Consider the following 12,964-nt stretch of genomic DNA (forward strand, 5'->3'; position numbering starts at 1 on the left):
ACACTCAAATGTTTTGCTGTGTAAAATTGCCAATTTTACCATTTGTTTGCGATTTTAACGTTCACTTCCTTATCGTATCTCGTAAAGAATGATGTACAAATTGCAGAAAACATGGATCGGCGCTTCGATGCAACATCATCATTCACAATGCAATTCCATTTGCAGAACACATTGACTGCTGAATCATCATCGTCATTCGCATTCTGGGATGGTAATCAGTTGATGTGTGGCATGTAAAAAGTAATTTTTTTCCCTCTGTTCGTATCATTCTTTGCATTTAAATGCATGATTTCCTTTATGTCTTGATTCGTTCGCATTGTCGGCGATACGGCAACACTTAATGCAACACAAGAGCATTAAGTGCTGCTTCGCCGTATTTATTTTGCTTAATTTCTTCATTCGCCCATTTCGTATTCGGCATTAAAATGCGTTCGCGGTTTTCTCGTTGTCGTTGTCGTCGTCGTCGTCTGTTTACATCAACAAACGCTCGACACTCCACTTCATTCCCATAAACGGTTGCACAGAACTGCTGTAACACATACACTCAATTAAACACTCCACATCCAGTTTCGAGATCACGCCAATACAAATACGTTGCAGTATGCTATCGCTTATATGCAAATTCAATGCACACACTTTAATGCACCGAAAAAAAAAGAGAAAAAAGACGACGCGGCACAAAAAGGAACAAGACAACTTACCCATTGAACTAAGTGAATATATATATTCATTTCATCGTGTATGAAGAAAATCAAAGTTACACGAACAAAACACAAAAACTGAACACGTATTTTTGTATGCCTCTTTAATTCTGCCAACGAATGCGATGAACTTAGTCTTTCCAAACCAATTGATGTGAATGCAACCGCGGAAATTAAATCGCACATTGTTTACTTTACGTTAAATTTATTTCCGTCGACTGTGAGATTTCTTGCTGATTCTTAAAACTTTCTTTGAACTGTGATACTTTCGGTGCAGAATGAAAAAAAAACTCAGTAATTTTTGTGACAGCAAATGTTTACGAGATTTTACAGAATTGTGGCGAAATTAAACGTTTCAGAATAATTGTTTGCTACTTACATTTTATGCGAACATTACCAAAAGACTCAAGTGCATGTGATACTTACGAAGTTTTCAAGAAATTACAAGTTCGTTCAACTGTTTGTTATTAATGAGTTATTTTTTCAGTTATACAAGAAGAAGTGAAATACACCCTGAAAATTGGATGTGTTTGAATAAATGGATCCTTGCCTAACGTGAGTATATTCTGTATTCAAAGAAAAATGATCAAATACTTATCCAATGTTTCATTTTCGTATCCAACCAGTAATTCATTCTCGTATGAGCAATGCATATACCCATTCTTGATACCTTCAAAAAATGATTTTAAAAAATGACTCAAATGAAAATTGAACGATAAATTACAATGAAAGTAGAAAAAATGTTCATTTTATTCCAAACGATAACAGTTGCATTCTAATCGTCTCGGCAAAAAAAAATTGCGGGAGTTCCTTTGACTTCAAATGAACTAATTCGATATCTACTCATAATTCGAACTCAACACTAATTTGCCCAAGAATTACAATTTCAAGGCACATTTTTTGATTTCACGCATTTTTTCTTCACTTTTTTGTTTCTGGCTTATTTTTTCTACATGAGGTCTTCATTTCGATATCTAGACTAAAACTAGGATTTGAATGTACACTGTATAATTTAAAAAAGGTATGAAAAATAGAAGGATTTAAATTATTCTATGCACTTATCACTTGATAATGTTAATAAATGATTCAATCTAATTGAATTTCAATGTTAATCTACGAATTAAATGGCAAAACACTTTTGCAATGTGTCTGGTTTCTGCGGACCAAACACACCATCCGTTCTTTGTTAAAAAACTGCAGCATTTGTCTTTCATCAATTCAATTTGTTGACGATTGTATAAACCTTTGGCCAATGAATCGGTATTGAACATCGATTGAATGAATTTGTAGTCTGCATCCACTTGAAGTTGTTTCATCGAAATTGACGCCACATTCATCGTACAAAGTGCACAATCGCACTGAAAATTGTATCTGGTTTGCAGCACTTTTTGGCGGTCCTCTTTGCCTGGGAACATTTCGTCGATGTTATCAATGTACGTCACGAACAGTTGTTCATTTCTCCTAATGGGCCGAATGGTGACGCAGTTGATAAAGCCATTTGCATGAATGATGCATACATTCGGCACGCAAGAGTGATTAAAATACGAGGCGGTGATGCTCAATTGATGTGACTTGATGTATTGTTTGCCTTCGATAGATCTGCACCGTATGGTTTGCGTCGTATTTCTGATGATCATCATGTGATGGTAAATCAAATGCATCAAAAAGCGTTTCTGCCCTTTGGTTTTGAAAAATGTAGGCATTGATGGCTGTTTCAAAATTTTCTGATGCATTAAATAAATCATTTGTGCTTTGATTTCGCTGTTTTGATTCGTACAGAGATTGAAAAATGACTGGTATTTCGACTGTCGTTCAGACAGTGGTGGTAGTGGTTGATTTGCCAGCATTTTTTCAATGATAGTAATCAATTGATTCACATTTTGAAACGCATTTTTTGCCATCCAAATCGATCGCACTAAACTAGTGTCAAGAAAAGTAGCAAACGGTCCCAGATGAAAATTGCAATCGGCACGGTGTAGATCACTTTTCTCGCAATCCAAGCAGAACATTGCTTTGGTACACTGCAGGCATGGTTTGAGGTTTCTTCTGGTGCGCAGGCAAATGATACAAGTTTTATATTTTTCACGAACACTTTCACCCAGATAGCTTTGCTCGACCATCACCGTTTTACCCACTTCAATGTCATCGGTGGCTACGATATGTCGACCGTATTCACTGTTGTACAGGATTTCCACCATACACGCTAAGCTCGAAAAATTGGCATTGGCTTCAAAATCCAAATGTGTGTGTAGCGAATCACTTTGGTCCTTCTCCGTTCGCATTGATTGCACGCATTTATTCTTAAGTTTGTTCAATCCGGCCAACATTTTCGGTGGATAGTGATTTTTTATGGCGAGCTCAATGTCAATCAGGCAATTTTTGAACATTTTCATCGTCAGAAAATATGAAGATCGATTTCCATAGGCCAATCCAAGAAATATTGATTGTTTCTGAGCGAAACACAACGACAAGTTCCAATTTTCCAACGCTTCTGTCCAATTTTTCTCGCCATATTTCTTATTACCGCGTCGCCAATATTCCTCGGCCACCTCATCACTTTTTACATAAAAAACTTTGTTGGTCTCCAAACTGGCTTGAACTTTTTCATACATTTCGTCGACTCGTTTGGAATGGTTCGGCAGCGATTGACACAGGTCAATATACAATGAACTTTGATGTGCTGTCTCCTTTTGCCACAACATTATCACGGATTAATTCGAGAAAAAAAAATCTCTTTAGCTAAACTATTTGGGTTAGTGACAATTTTTTTAAACTGTCACTTCAAGCTATACTCAAGAATCGGCGAAACTGTCACTTTGGGTTGTGTCCAAAAAATTGTTGTTATTCAATTACAATCTGGCGATGTGATCACTTCTTTGGTTCACAGCCGAATGAGAAATGTTCGACGAATGCGGCGATAAGTTCAACATAAACGAATATTGACGTTAATTCGATTGAGATGGGTTCAACATAAACCAAAATCTGTGAGTGTGTTACACGAATTGACATACATTCAACTCATTGGGTTAGTGTGCAATAGAAAAAGATTTTTCATGTTTATACGAAGTGAACGTGAGCGCCAAAAAAGTCAGTCCGAAGAATAAACGAATAATCAATGTGCTCCAAGTCATCAAAATTCAAAACAAAAAACAAGCAACCAAACAAAATATTGCCACCTCATGCCATGACATGGCTGCCGCACGGTTTTCGTTGAAATGAATATTAATCGTTATAAACATCGAGAGGAAATAAACTTTAAACATAAACAATGTTCAAACTCGAAAGCAGGCTATTCCAGTGCTGTTTGCAAGAGAACCGTTTCAACTCTTCATTCGGAAATTGTGTTTCATGTTTCAAGCAGTCGAGATAAACAAAAGCCTTAACATCCCGAATCAATAATAACAATGTAATTTATTACTTTTGACACTTAACAAGCAACAAGATCAACTTTGGCACAATTCAACTTCACTTGGTTTACTTGGAATTTAACAACAGAATATTCGGTTTAATCGAGAAATGCATAACTCCATGAATTATTTTGAAGCATTAAGCATTTTGGCAATGCATAGCCATCACATAATATGCTCTAGCATATGCTGCAATAAAATTATCTATCATCGATTTCAATAACACAGTCGTAATACTGATTTTGGGATTTGTTGCATCTATGCCATGCTCTCTGGCATTTCAATAATATATTACAAAATGGAATGGAATTCATCGCATATCGGGGAATTGTTTTTGGCTAAAGGTTAAATACATTCCGGATGGAACACAATGGAGTGGTGTACAGGTGTCACCTTCTCGTTACGATTGATTTAGTGCACAAGTGAACGGAAGGAACTGTAGAAGAGAGAGAGAGAGACACACACACAGCAAGAGATTAAGTTCTAAAGTGCAGAGGTGATTCGAATCGAGATGTGGTACGAGCGTGTTGGTTTTTCATTTCATTTTGTTTCGACGTACGTTTACAATTGAAAACCAAGAAACAGAAACCATAATTTGTGCAAAGTAATTCAAGCGATAATTCATTATTAGTCGGATAGAAAGTTCGTACTCGTTTCATTTGGCATGATGACAGCCGTATAGCTAGCGACTGTTTGCACACAAATACACACACATTCGAATACAGAGCATGATAGAATGAATTTCGAACATTTGGTGTTTCAAGAGCGAACATTCAACATTTACACGTATTTCAAATGACTTGGTGTATTTGTTTGTACAAGCAACAAAAATAAAGCAGAATTTATCGCGTTTGTTAACACAAGAACGCCATTCGCCGAAGCTGTACTAAGTGAAAAATGCAAATATTTATGAAAACTTATCCAGTTTATATTTATACAATTGACGACTACAATTCGGTTTAATGCGACCATTCATTTTAATTTTGGAATGAGTCGCAAACAGTTTTCAAACAAAAGCCAATCTCACCACGACCACATTCACTCGGAATATTCTCGATGCTGACAAAAGACACGATCTGGTTACTCTGTAAACAAAGAGCATTCACATCTTCGCATTTAAGTGCTTTGTAAATAGACGGCATAAACAACGCGAAAATGCTTTCGGTTCCAACATTTTTAGCCACGAAATTATTGTGTCTACTACTAAAAATGACTCAATTCCCATTCACTTTCGTTCTTAAATTGATTGTGTGAAGAGAAACGGAAAATTGCTGCATTTTTTCTTTCGTTTGAATTGAAATTTTATTGCGTAAGAAATCGTCCTACGTATTTTACATGTTCGTTATGAGTTATGACTTACCATGACTTTTTTCACAAGTCTTTTCCTTGATTTCTCCCAAGTTTTCTCGTTTGAAGAATTCTGTGATTTTTCCCACATTTTTCAAGCCTGTGAATTTTCAATAAAAATATTTTTCAAATGTTGCCTTTTCGACTTTTTCACGGCCTTTTTCTAGACACCATTAATGGTACCTTTCAGCTGCATTTGATTTAGTTAGAATGGGCGCAACGTGTGTATTTTGTTGTTGTAATCAGTCACTGAGTGTACCTGCTGCACTGTTCTAATTTACAATCACCTCCGGTTCCAATACCAACGTCTAAAGTCATTTAGAGGCAAATCAAGCGATGCGTTGGTGTTTCAATTTAATTAAGATAGTACAAATGATAATAATCAATAGATAAATGCTTGATAATGCAATAAAATTATTAATCCAATTAAGCGCTGAGCCGCAAATGGATTTTCCTGCGAATTTGTGCATACTCATGTGCTCTCAAAAGTCATTGATACGAATTTTGCTACGCAAAAAGACCTCGTTCGGTGCCGGGTGTTCAAATGTAAATGGAATTTTTGCCATCAAGAGCCAATTCAACGCCGTATTATTACTTATTTATCTAGTGTAATTTTAATGGCAATTGATTTAAATGAAGCGCATACTTCATTTCGACTGCACCCAAAATTCCCGTTCTCTTTCGCTTCACATCCATTCGGAATGGTAGGCGTTTATTTGTGCTCATTTAATGTTGAATGCAATGAGCGTTCAAGCAAAGCGTACGTGCAGTAAAGAGTCTAGTAGGTAGTCTGCACGAGCGCTAGAGAAAGAGACCGTGTGTGTGTGTGTGTGTGTGTGTGTGTGTGAATGCAAGTTGACGGTATGTTTACGATGTACGCGGACGTGTTTGGTATTTAAATGCATTTTGTGAATGAAAAGATTCATTTATGCATTAACTTGATTTGCGTTCGAATTAAATGAATGCGCGACAATGGAAATATGTGCAGTTCGTGTGTGCAATACCATATATTTCAAGCCCATATGAATGTTGGCGAACAAGTGCAAACGGCCGCTTTACTTTGGAACATAATTTTTGCCTTTTTTTTAGAAGTACAAAGAAACGAATGATAAAATTGGTTTTAAAAAATATTCCTCTTTATTATGACTTCGACTTGAATTGTTGGGAGAGAGTTAGGAGGATAATCTGATTTTTAATTTCACTGATGAATGATTAGTCGTCATGTGCTACACTCTAAAATTGACGGCTAAATCGATGATAAGAACACTACTAGCTGGCATATGATTGATTAATAACGACCGTTGCGATCGTTGCGATCGTTTCTCTCCCAATATTGTGGAGGATAGTACGCATGTTGATGTTCTGTGTATAACCCAAAATGTGTGCCTGGTGCCGCTAACTGCATCGAAAAAGAAATACAAGAAACTCGAACTTGGCTCAACACTTACTATTTTTTCTATCTCTCACTGGCCGAACTGGAATATCAAACCTAAAGCACATTGTTAGCACATTGAAATATGAGAATGAATCATAAAAAAAATCAAAATACCCACTAATTTGGCGGATCTATGAATTGATTCTATTTTGCTAAATGGTTTTTTGAGGGATTTTATGGCATCTAATGTGCTCCACTACTAGCCAATCGCTAGCTATACTATAACTTTGACATTCCAGATGAACACCAATTTAACATCAAATTACCCGTTTTAAGCTGGTAATCGTTGCTATTAGCAACGCCATTTTACCAAGCAGCAACGCTAATCCAGCAATATTGGCCATGATATGGAAACCTAACGGAATGATGACCAAACCTAAAGCAGCCATACCGAATACCATCGCTGGCATCATTCTACGTCTATGTCTTCCTCTTGCTTCACCATGTTCTAAGGATGAAAAATATAATTTTGTGGCACTTGAAATACATTTCTAAGAAAAATTCGATAGTTTTTCCAGGAAATTGCACAATTCTTGTGTCCGTTCAGAGAGTCTCTTTTAAGGCGAAATAAAGTCTTTTTAAAAGATCAAAATATATTTTCGAGAGTCAAGTTAATTTACCTGATTCTTGAAGTACCAACCGGACACCATGAGTGTCAAACAGTCCGAAGACACGTTCCTTCAACTCCTCACTCCAAGTGGAATTATCTAAATCAACATCATAATATCTTTGTGCTGGTAATTGAGTGTAGTTCCCATTATGCCAGCTACAAAATTGAGCGTAATTTTCGTTACATTCATTGTAATATGAAAATTGTTTTAATTTTAATAAAAAAAATTACGTTTTCACATCTGGTCGTCGAAGTAATTCAACGTAGTCTGTCAGTGGAATCCTATCATTCTTTGCTATATCATCAAACAGTAGTAAACTGTTGTGTTTGAGGCACGACCATGAATCAGCTAATACTGTGTGCTGCAAATAATTAGATCAACTTAGCAACAGTTTCATTTTTTTGCTCAAAAACTTTGTTCGAATAATTATAATTTTACTATCGCAATGAATAATAATCAGTTCCACAATTCACGTACATTTTTATAGCATTTGCTTAGAACTTTTTTAGCTTCACGTGCAAATACGAGCCATGAATCAGCTGATGTGTGCCCAAGGATTTGATGAAAATTGCACAAAAACACAATACACCACAAAAATGTAAATATTTGATTGTTCACATGCCTGAAAATCAACATTTTTTTCTTTCTGTTTCTCTCCGTTTGTTACAAGCTCGGTTTAAAACAAAATATCACAGAAATTGGGAATCGTGTGTGTTATCGAATCGATTGTTTTTGTGCAAATAAGCTTGGAAAATGGAATTTGCCAGCTATTTATAGACACTTAAACTGGGTTATAGCCCATGCATGCATGGCGATTTTCCGCTAATTTTTTGTTTTTTTCCTTTTTCTTCTGCATTGGTCGAAAGTTGAGGGCGTGTATCGCAGAACAATCATGTCCATTTCATTTGATTTCTAAATCACATTACAATTGATCCGACAGCAATCAATAAAATGGATGGCAATGATGAACATTCATTGAATGCAGTGAAAAGTGTGTCACTGTCAACTGAACCATACACCAATGCGCGTGATAATGGACATACCGATTTTACGTAACAATAAATGCCATTGTTCTAGTTAGACTTTTCTATTTATTTATTTATCGTGCTGCATTTTACGACACACACACACACACACACACACACACACACACACAAAGCACTTACTTTAAAATCATAAGAAAAAATTTCAATGTCTGTCGGTGTTGTCTAAACGACGGCGACCGGAGAAAATTGAACACAAAAAAAATGGAGAGATAAACTAAAAAGCAAACAATCGACGCACATAAATTACGTACTTTGTTACATTTTATACATAACAACAGAAGCAATGCGATTCATTCATTTTGGGCTCAAAAATAGTTGCGTCGTGATAAATACTGTTTACATTTTCTATTTATTCGATGATTAAAGCCGGAGCGATATCGAACGCGACAGAAGCTAAAATTCTTTAAAGAAAAGTAGCATCAGATAAAATTCATCGGAATTCATTCAAAACGTGCCGTAGAAGAAATTATTTTCGTCGCATTTTCAACAAAAGGACATTGATCCAACAGAAACAAGTATCTCTCTTCATTTATTCCTCGTTGTTTATGATGTGAAGAGTTATTTTTCAACTTCTGAAGAAAAAATTCATTATTTCATCCCGAATTCCAGTAAGTCGATCTACAAAGTCGCATTGGTTACTTTTAAAGCGTGAAGCAATAAAAAGAGCATTATGGAAGCAACGAAAAAAAGCATTATGGAAGCAACGAAAAGAGCAATGTTCGTGAGATAATCTCCAATTTGCATACATGGTTGTGATGAAATGTTGGATAAATTCGTTTGATCGACAAACTTAATTCAATTTTCGAATCAAAGATAATAACAAGTTGTTGGCAAAAGAAGGAAATATGCGAATCGAATTTGAGCAAAACAGAAGAAAATCATCAAAATCCGCTTTGGGTACCGGTTGCTGGTCTCAAAAACGTGTTGCGCTGTTGCTTTGATACTTATGCTCTCGTGCGTTTATTTTGTGTGCAGCCATAATATGCGTATTTGGTTTCATTCAACCAAAAATAAATGTTGAAACGGAGACTTTATTAAATCAAAAATGTTTCTTCATGCAAACACACAAATAAATCAAACGGTGAATTGTATCTGACATGGCTTAGGATCAACCTGAAAAAGATGTCAATGGACATGAATAGCGTACGATGACAAAAAAGGTAAATCTGATAAATATTTACATTGATAAATGTGTACAGTGGAAGAGAGAAAGAAGAAAAAAAAAGTAGCAAAGAACTTTGAATCCAGTTGTGGCAACAAAACGTAATTAATTGTGGCTGTCAAGGTATAAACGCTATCGTTGAGTGAGTGGCTGCGATTCGTTTCAATAACCAACGTTCAAATTCATTGGTTTCAAAATTGCCACTATACTTTGAATAAGTCTCGCTCTCACTCACACACACGTACACAAGCACACAACATTAGACCAATTCAAACAGTGTGTTAACCCAAAGCAGAGCGTTGCTTGGCGATCATTCGTGCGACGTCGTTTATTTATTAGCCGAGTGGCATTTCCAATAGTTGAAGCTACGCCACTGTTTGGGTTAATGTTATTTTAAGCGGGCGCTGTGTTGTGGTTTCACTTTTAAAATGAAAAAAGCAACAAAAAATTACCATAGTTGAAAATAAGTCGCCGAAGTGATCGTTTGTAGTTGGAATGTTATTCTGTGCGTTGGTTTTCTTATCAAATTGCAAGAATTCAATAAAAGTTGACATGAAGCCCAGTCAATTGCTCTCGATTCGAAAGCTATTTTTTTGACGTCGTCGTCGACGTTCCAAAGATAACGGAAACTTGAAAAACGTGCACGCTCATTTCAAAATGAAATTGAATTGTGTGGTATCTCAATTTGCGTAATGTTATTTAGAAAACGATAAATTAATGTGTCCCGCGTGTGTGTTCAGGATTTTCTCTTCTGGCCACAGTGCCCAGAAATTATGAATTGAAAATCATACACATTCATAAAGTGCATGCAAAACGATTATTTTGTCTACGTTCAGTTAACGACAACGATGAAGAAAAAAAGAAGTCAGTCTACTTGTTCCGCACCAGTTCGATGCCGATTCCCATTCATTTTAAAAAAGTAGAGAAAAAAAGAACGTCAGCGACAAAACAAAACCACAAAAGAAAGCGAACAAAAATATGTATGGCAAATTTGATTCTAATGTGTAAGCAAAAATGTTTGTGTGCTGTTGTGTGGTGTCTCCTTTTGCAACATTTTCGTTAAAACGATTGTAACATCGTCGTCGTCGGCGGCGGTGCGGTCGATGCGTTCTGAATGAAAAAAAAATAATGAAAAAACCGAGAAACAAAGTGCCGCAATATCGAATTACACGTGGAATGAAAAGTGTCGCTGTGAATTCTGGCATTTTTTAAACTTACAACAAAAGCCGAAAAAACAACAATTTATGTTTATGGGTTTTTATGACTTTTTGCTATGACTTGCAACATCAACACTTCTTGGAAATTCAGTTATGTATGCTCATGCGTTGAGACGAACAGTTTGTTTTAGTTTGTTCATGACATTTACACGGTGTGCACCATGCGAAATGTAAATACTATTGTTTAGTTGTGGAAAGATCTGTGAACAAGAAAAAGTAGAAGAAGAAGAAGAAGAAGAAGAAGAAACGCTTGAAATAGAAATGCTGATGATAAAAACCTGTTTATTATGTTCTTGGTCATTGGAATATAATTCACCTTTTTGCGCTCATAAACATAGGTTTTGTGCTAGCTAAAGAACAATCGTTGAGTGAAAATGTCGGATTGTGCTGTGGAAAATGTTGAATGCATCGAAACATCAGAAGAAAAATAACGAACGAACCAGCAATAGCAACTAACTTTATAGAACCATAAATCAAAACGAAAACCAAAACCATCTGAGCGAAAGAAATATTTTCTACTGCTGTTGTTCTACCGAACAGAGTGAAACAAGTGTCGAGTTAAACATAATTATTTTGGTGAAGTTTGGCGTCGCGTTTTTCCTCTCTTTCACTTGCTGAGTTTTTTGGTCAATGTACATTGTACATCGATTTAGAATCAGTGATGTGTTTAAATGTCGAATCTGCCGATAAAACGGATAAATTGATTTAAAGCCATAACAAGCCATTGTTAGTTGAAAACACAACGAACTCTTTCGGAAAAACCGCATTGTAAGTGAGAAATTTCGGGAGATAAAAAAACATTCTTGCATCGAACACAACACAAAAATGGGAAAATCATCAAGTAAATTGAAAACGCCACGGCGAAGCCAAAGTACGTATGTTTTGCATTGTTTTTTTTTCATTCCTGTGGTTTAACTTTCAACTCTGTTTTATGTCGGCCACGTTTTTCTCTCTCTCTCTCTCTCTCTCTCCCTCTCTTTCGCCAAGCTGTTTATACATTTAATTTTTTTTGTTCATCTATCCATTGGTCTGATTTTTTCATCCTTTTCCATTCGGTGAGTGCAACGCGCAAATTGTCGGTTTCCATTCCACACTGCTGTTGTTGTTGTTGGTGGTGGTTGGATAAAACTTTTTTTTTGCTCCGTCTTCATTCTCAAATTAAAAACTTTTAATGCAAAAACATAATCTTCGCAGTAAGAAGAAGAGAAGAAAAAAACACACAGTAACCACGTCGATTACGGAGCAACCGATGGAACGAGATTTAATATAAAAGATTGAGCGCACACAGAACCCCACTTATCCAGGCAGAAGTTAAAATTAAAACAGTGTAATTAAGCGATAATTTATTGATGCATATTTTTTCTCTCTCAATCTCTTGTTCGACTCGATTTTGTGCTCACACCAGAGATTGGTCTGGTTTTTTTTTTCGTGGTCGTCGGGCTGTTGCATAGTCTCAAGTGTTTGTGTCTACGTGAACCATGACTCTTGCAAACGGAATAAACTCGTCGATTCACCGTTTCATGCATTTAAATATAAAATTAAATGGCAATCGATTCATTGATCCACGGAAAAGTTGATGTATCGAGTAGGAAAAAAAAATTATACGTGTGCATGAAAATTATGTGTATAAATTATTTATAGGCAAAACTGGAGGGGCACCAATTACCATTTAAATGCGATGAAAATGGCACACAATTGCACACAACGTCACATTAAATTTAACCGGTAATTGCCTGTGAAAAGTCACTTTGAATATCCAATTCACGGCACAGTTATTCAATTTTTCGATAGTCGAAGTGTCAAACAAACAGTATTTTTTTTATGGTTGTTACAATGTTTGGCCAAGTTTACATAGTAAAAAAATTTGTTTGAACTGAATTTATTTCGAATTCTGACAAAGCAGCCGCGGTCTCGGTCTCTACCTCCAGATAAAAAAGTGCAGAATATTTTATAATCATTGCCAGTTTGCCCGATAAAATGACTCAATAAATCAAATTCAATTAAATAGATTTGGGTTACATGTCAGTTGAACCGACTC

General features: G+C 36.0%; 3 protein-coding genes across 5 annotated transcripts in view; 1 reads left to right on the plus strand and 2 right to left on the minus strand.

Annotated features, from left to right (window-relative positions):
* The first annotated feature begins 1,174 nt into the window (after positions 1-1,174).
* LOC129565147 (breast cancer anti-estrogen resistance protein 3 homolog) overlaps positions 1,175-12,964 on the plus strand; it is a 31,819-nt gene continuing 20,029 nt past the window's right edge. The window contains exon 1 of one of the 3 annotated variants that reach the window (XM_055439677.1): positions 1,175-1,256. Coding sequence is in view for 2 of the 3 variants with exons in the window: in XM_055439675.1 (XP_055295650.1) it covers positions 11,752-11,797 (46 nt within the window). In the remaining variant the exon portion in view is untranslated. Of the gene's footprint in view, positions 1,257-9,992; positions 11,798-12,964 lie in introns of those variants that run through there. The other 2 variants (XM_055439675.1, XM_055439678.1) reach the window with 2 other exon arrangements.
* LOC129564957 (SET and MYND domain-containing protein DDB_G0273589-like) lies at positions 1,781-3,403 on the minus strand. The gene has a single exon (XM_055439210.1). The coding sequence runs from the start codon at positions 3,401-3,403 to the stop codon at positions 1,793-1,795; it is 1,611 nt and encodes a 536-aa protein (XP_055295185.1). The 3' UTR covers positions 1,781-1,792.
* On the minus strand, positions 6,677-8,137 carry LOC129565150 (uncharacterized). The gene is made up of 5 exons (XM_055439685.1): positions 7,979-8,137; positions 7,732-7,862; positions 7,511-7,656; positions 7,157-7,338; positions 6,677-6,854 (listed from the first exon to the last, which is right to left on the minus strand). The coding sequence occupies exons 1-5, from the start codon at positions 8,135-8,137 to the stop codon at positions 6,744-6,746; spliced, it is 729 nt and encodes a 242-aa protein (XP_055295660.1). The 3' UTR covers positions 6,677-6,743.

Source organism: Sitodiplosis mosellana, unplaced genomic scaffold, assembly GCF_009176505.1.
Source record: "Sitodiplosis mosellana isolate CC-2019 unplaced genomic scaffold, AAFC_SMos_1.0 Smas_scaffold_2, whole genome shotgun sequence".
In the NCBI taxonomy this organism is placed as follows: domain Eukaryota; kingdom Metazoa; phylum Arthropoda; class Insecta; order Diptera; family Cecidomyiidae; genus Sitodiplosis; species Sitodiplosis mosellana.

Excerpts from the sequence above, each read along its gene's own strand:
- LOC129564957 (XM_055439210.1), bottom strand. The coding sequence starts at position 3,403 with ATGTTGTGGCAAAAGGAGACAGCACATCAAAGTTCATTGTATATTGAC.
- LOC129565150 (XM_055439685.1), bottom strand. The coding sequence starts at position 8,137 with ATGTTGATTTTCAGGCATGTGAACAATCAAATATTTACATTTTTGTGG. Across the intron at positions 7,657-7,731 it reads CGACGACCAGATGTGAAAAC|CTGGCATAATGGGAACTACA; the intron begins GTAATTTTTTTT and ends TCAATTTTGTAG. Across the intron at positions 6,855-7,156 it reads CGATTACCAGCTTAAAACGG|TTAGCGGCACCAGGCACACA; the intron begins GTAATTTGATGT and ends TTTTCGATGCAG.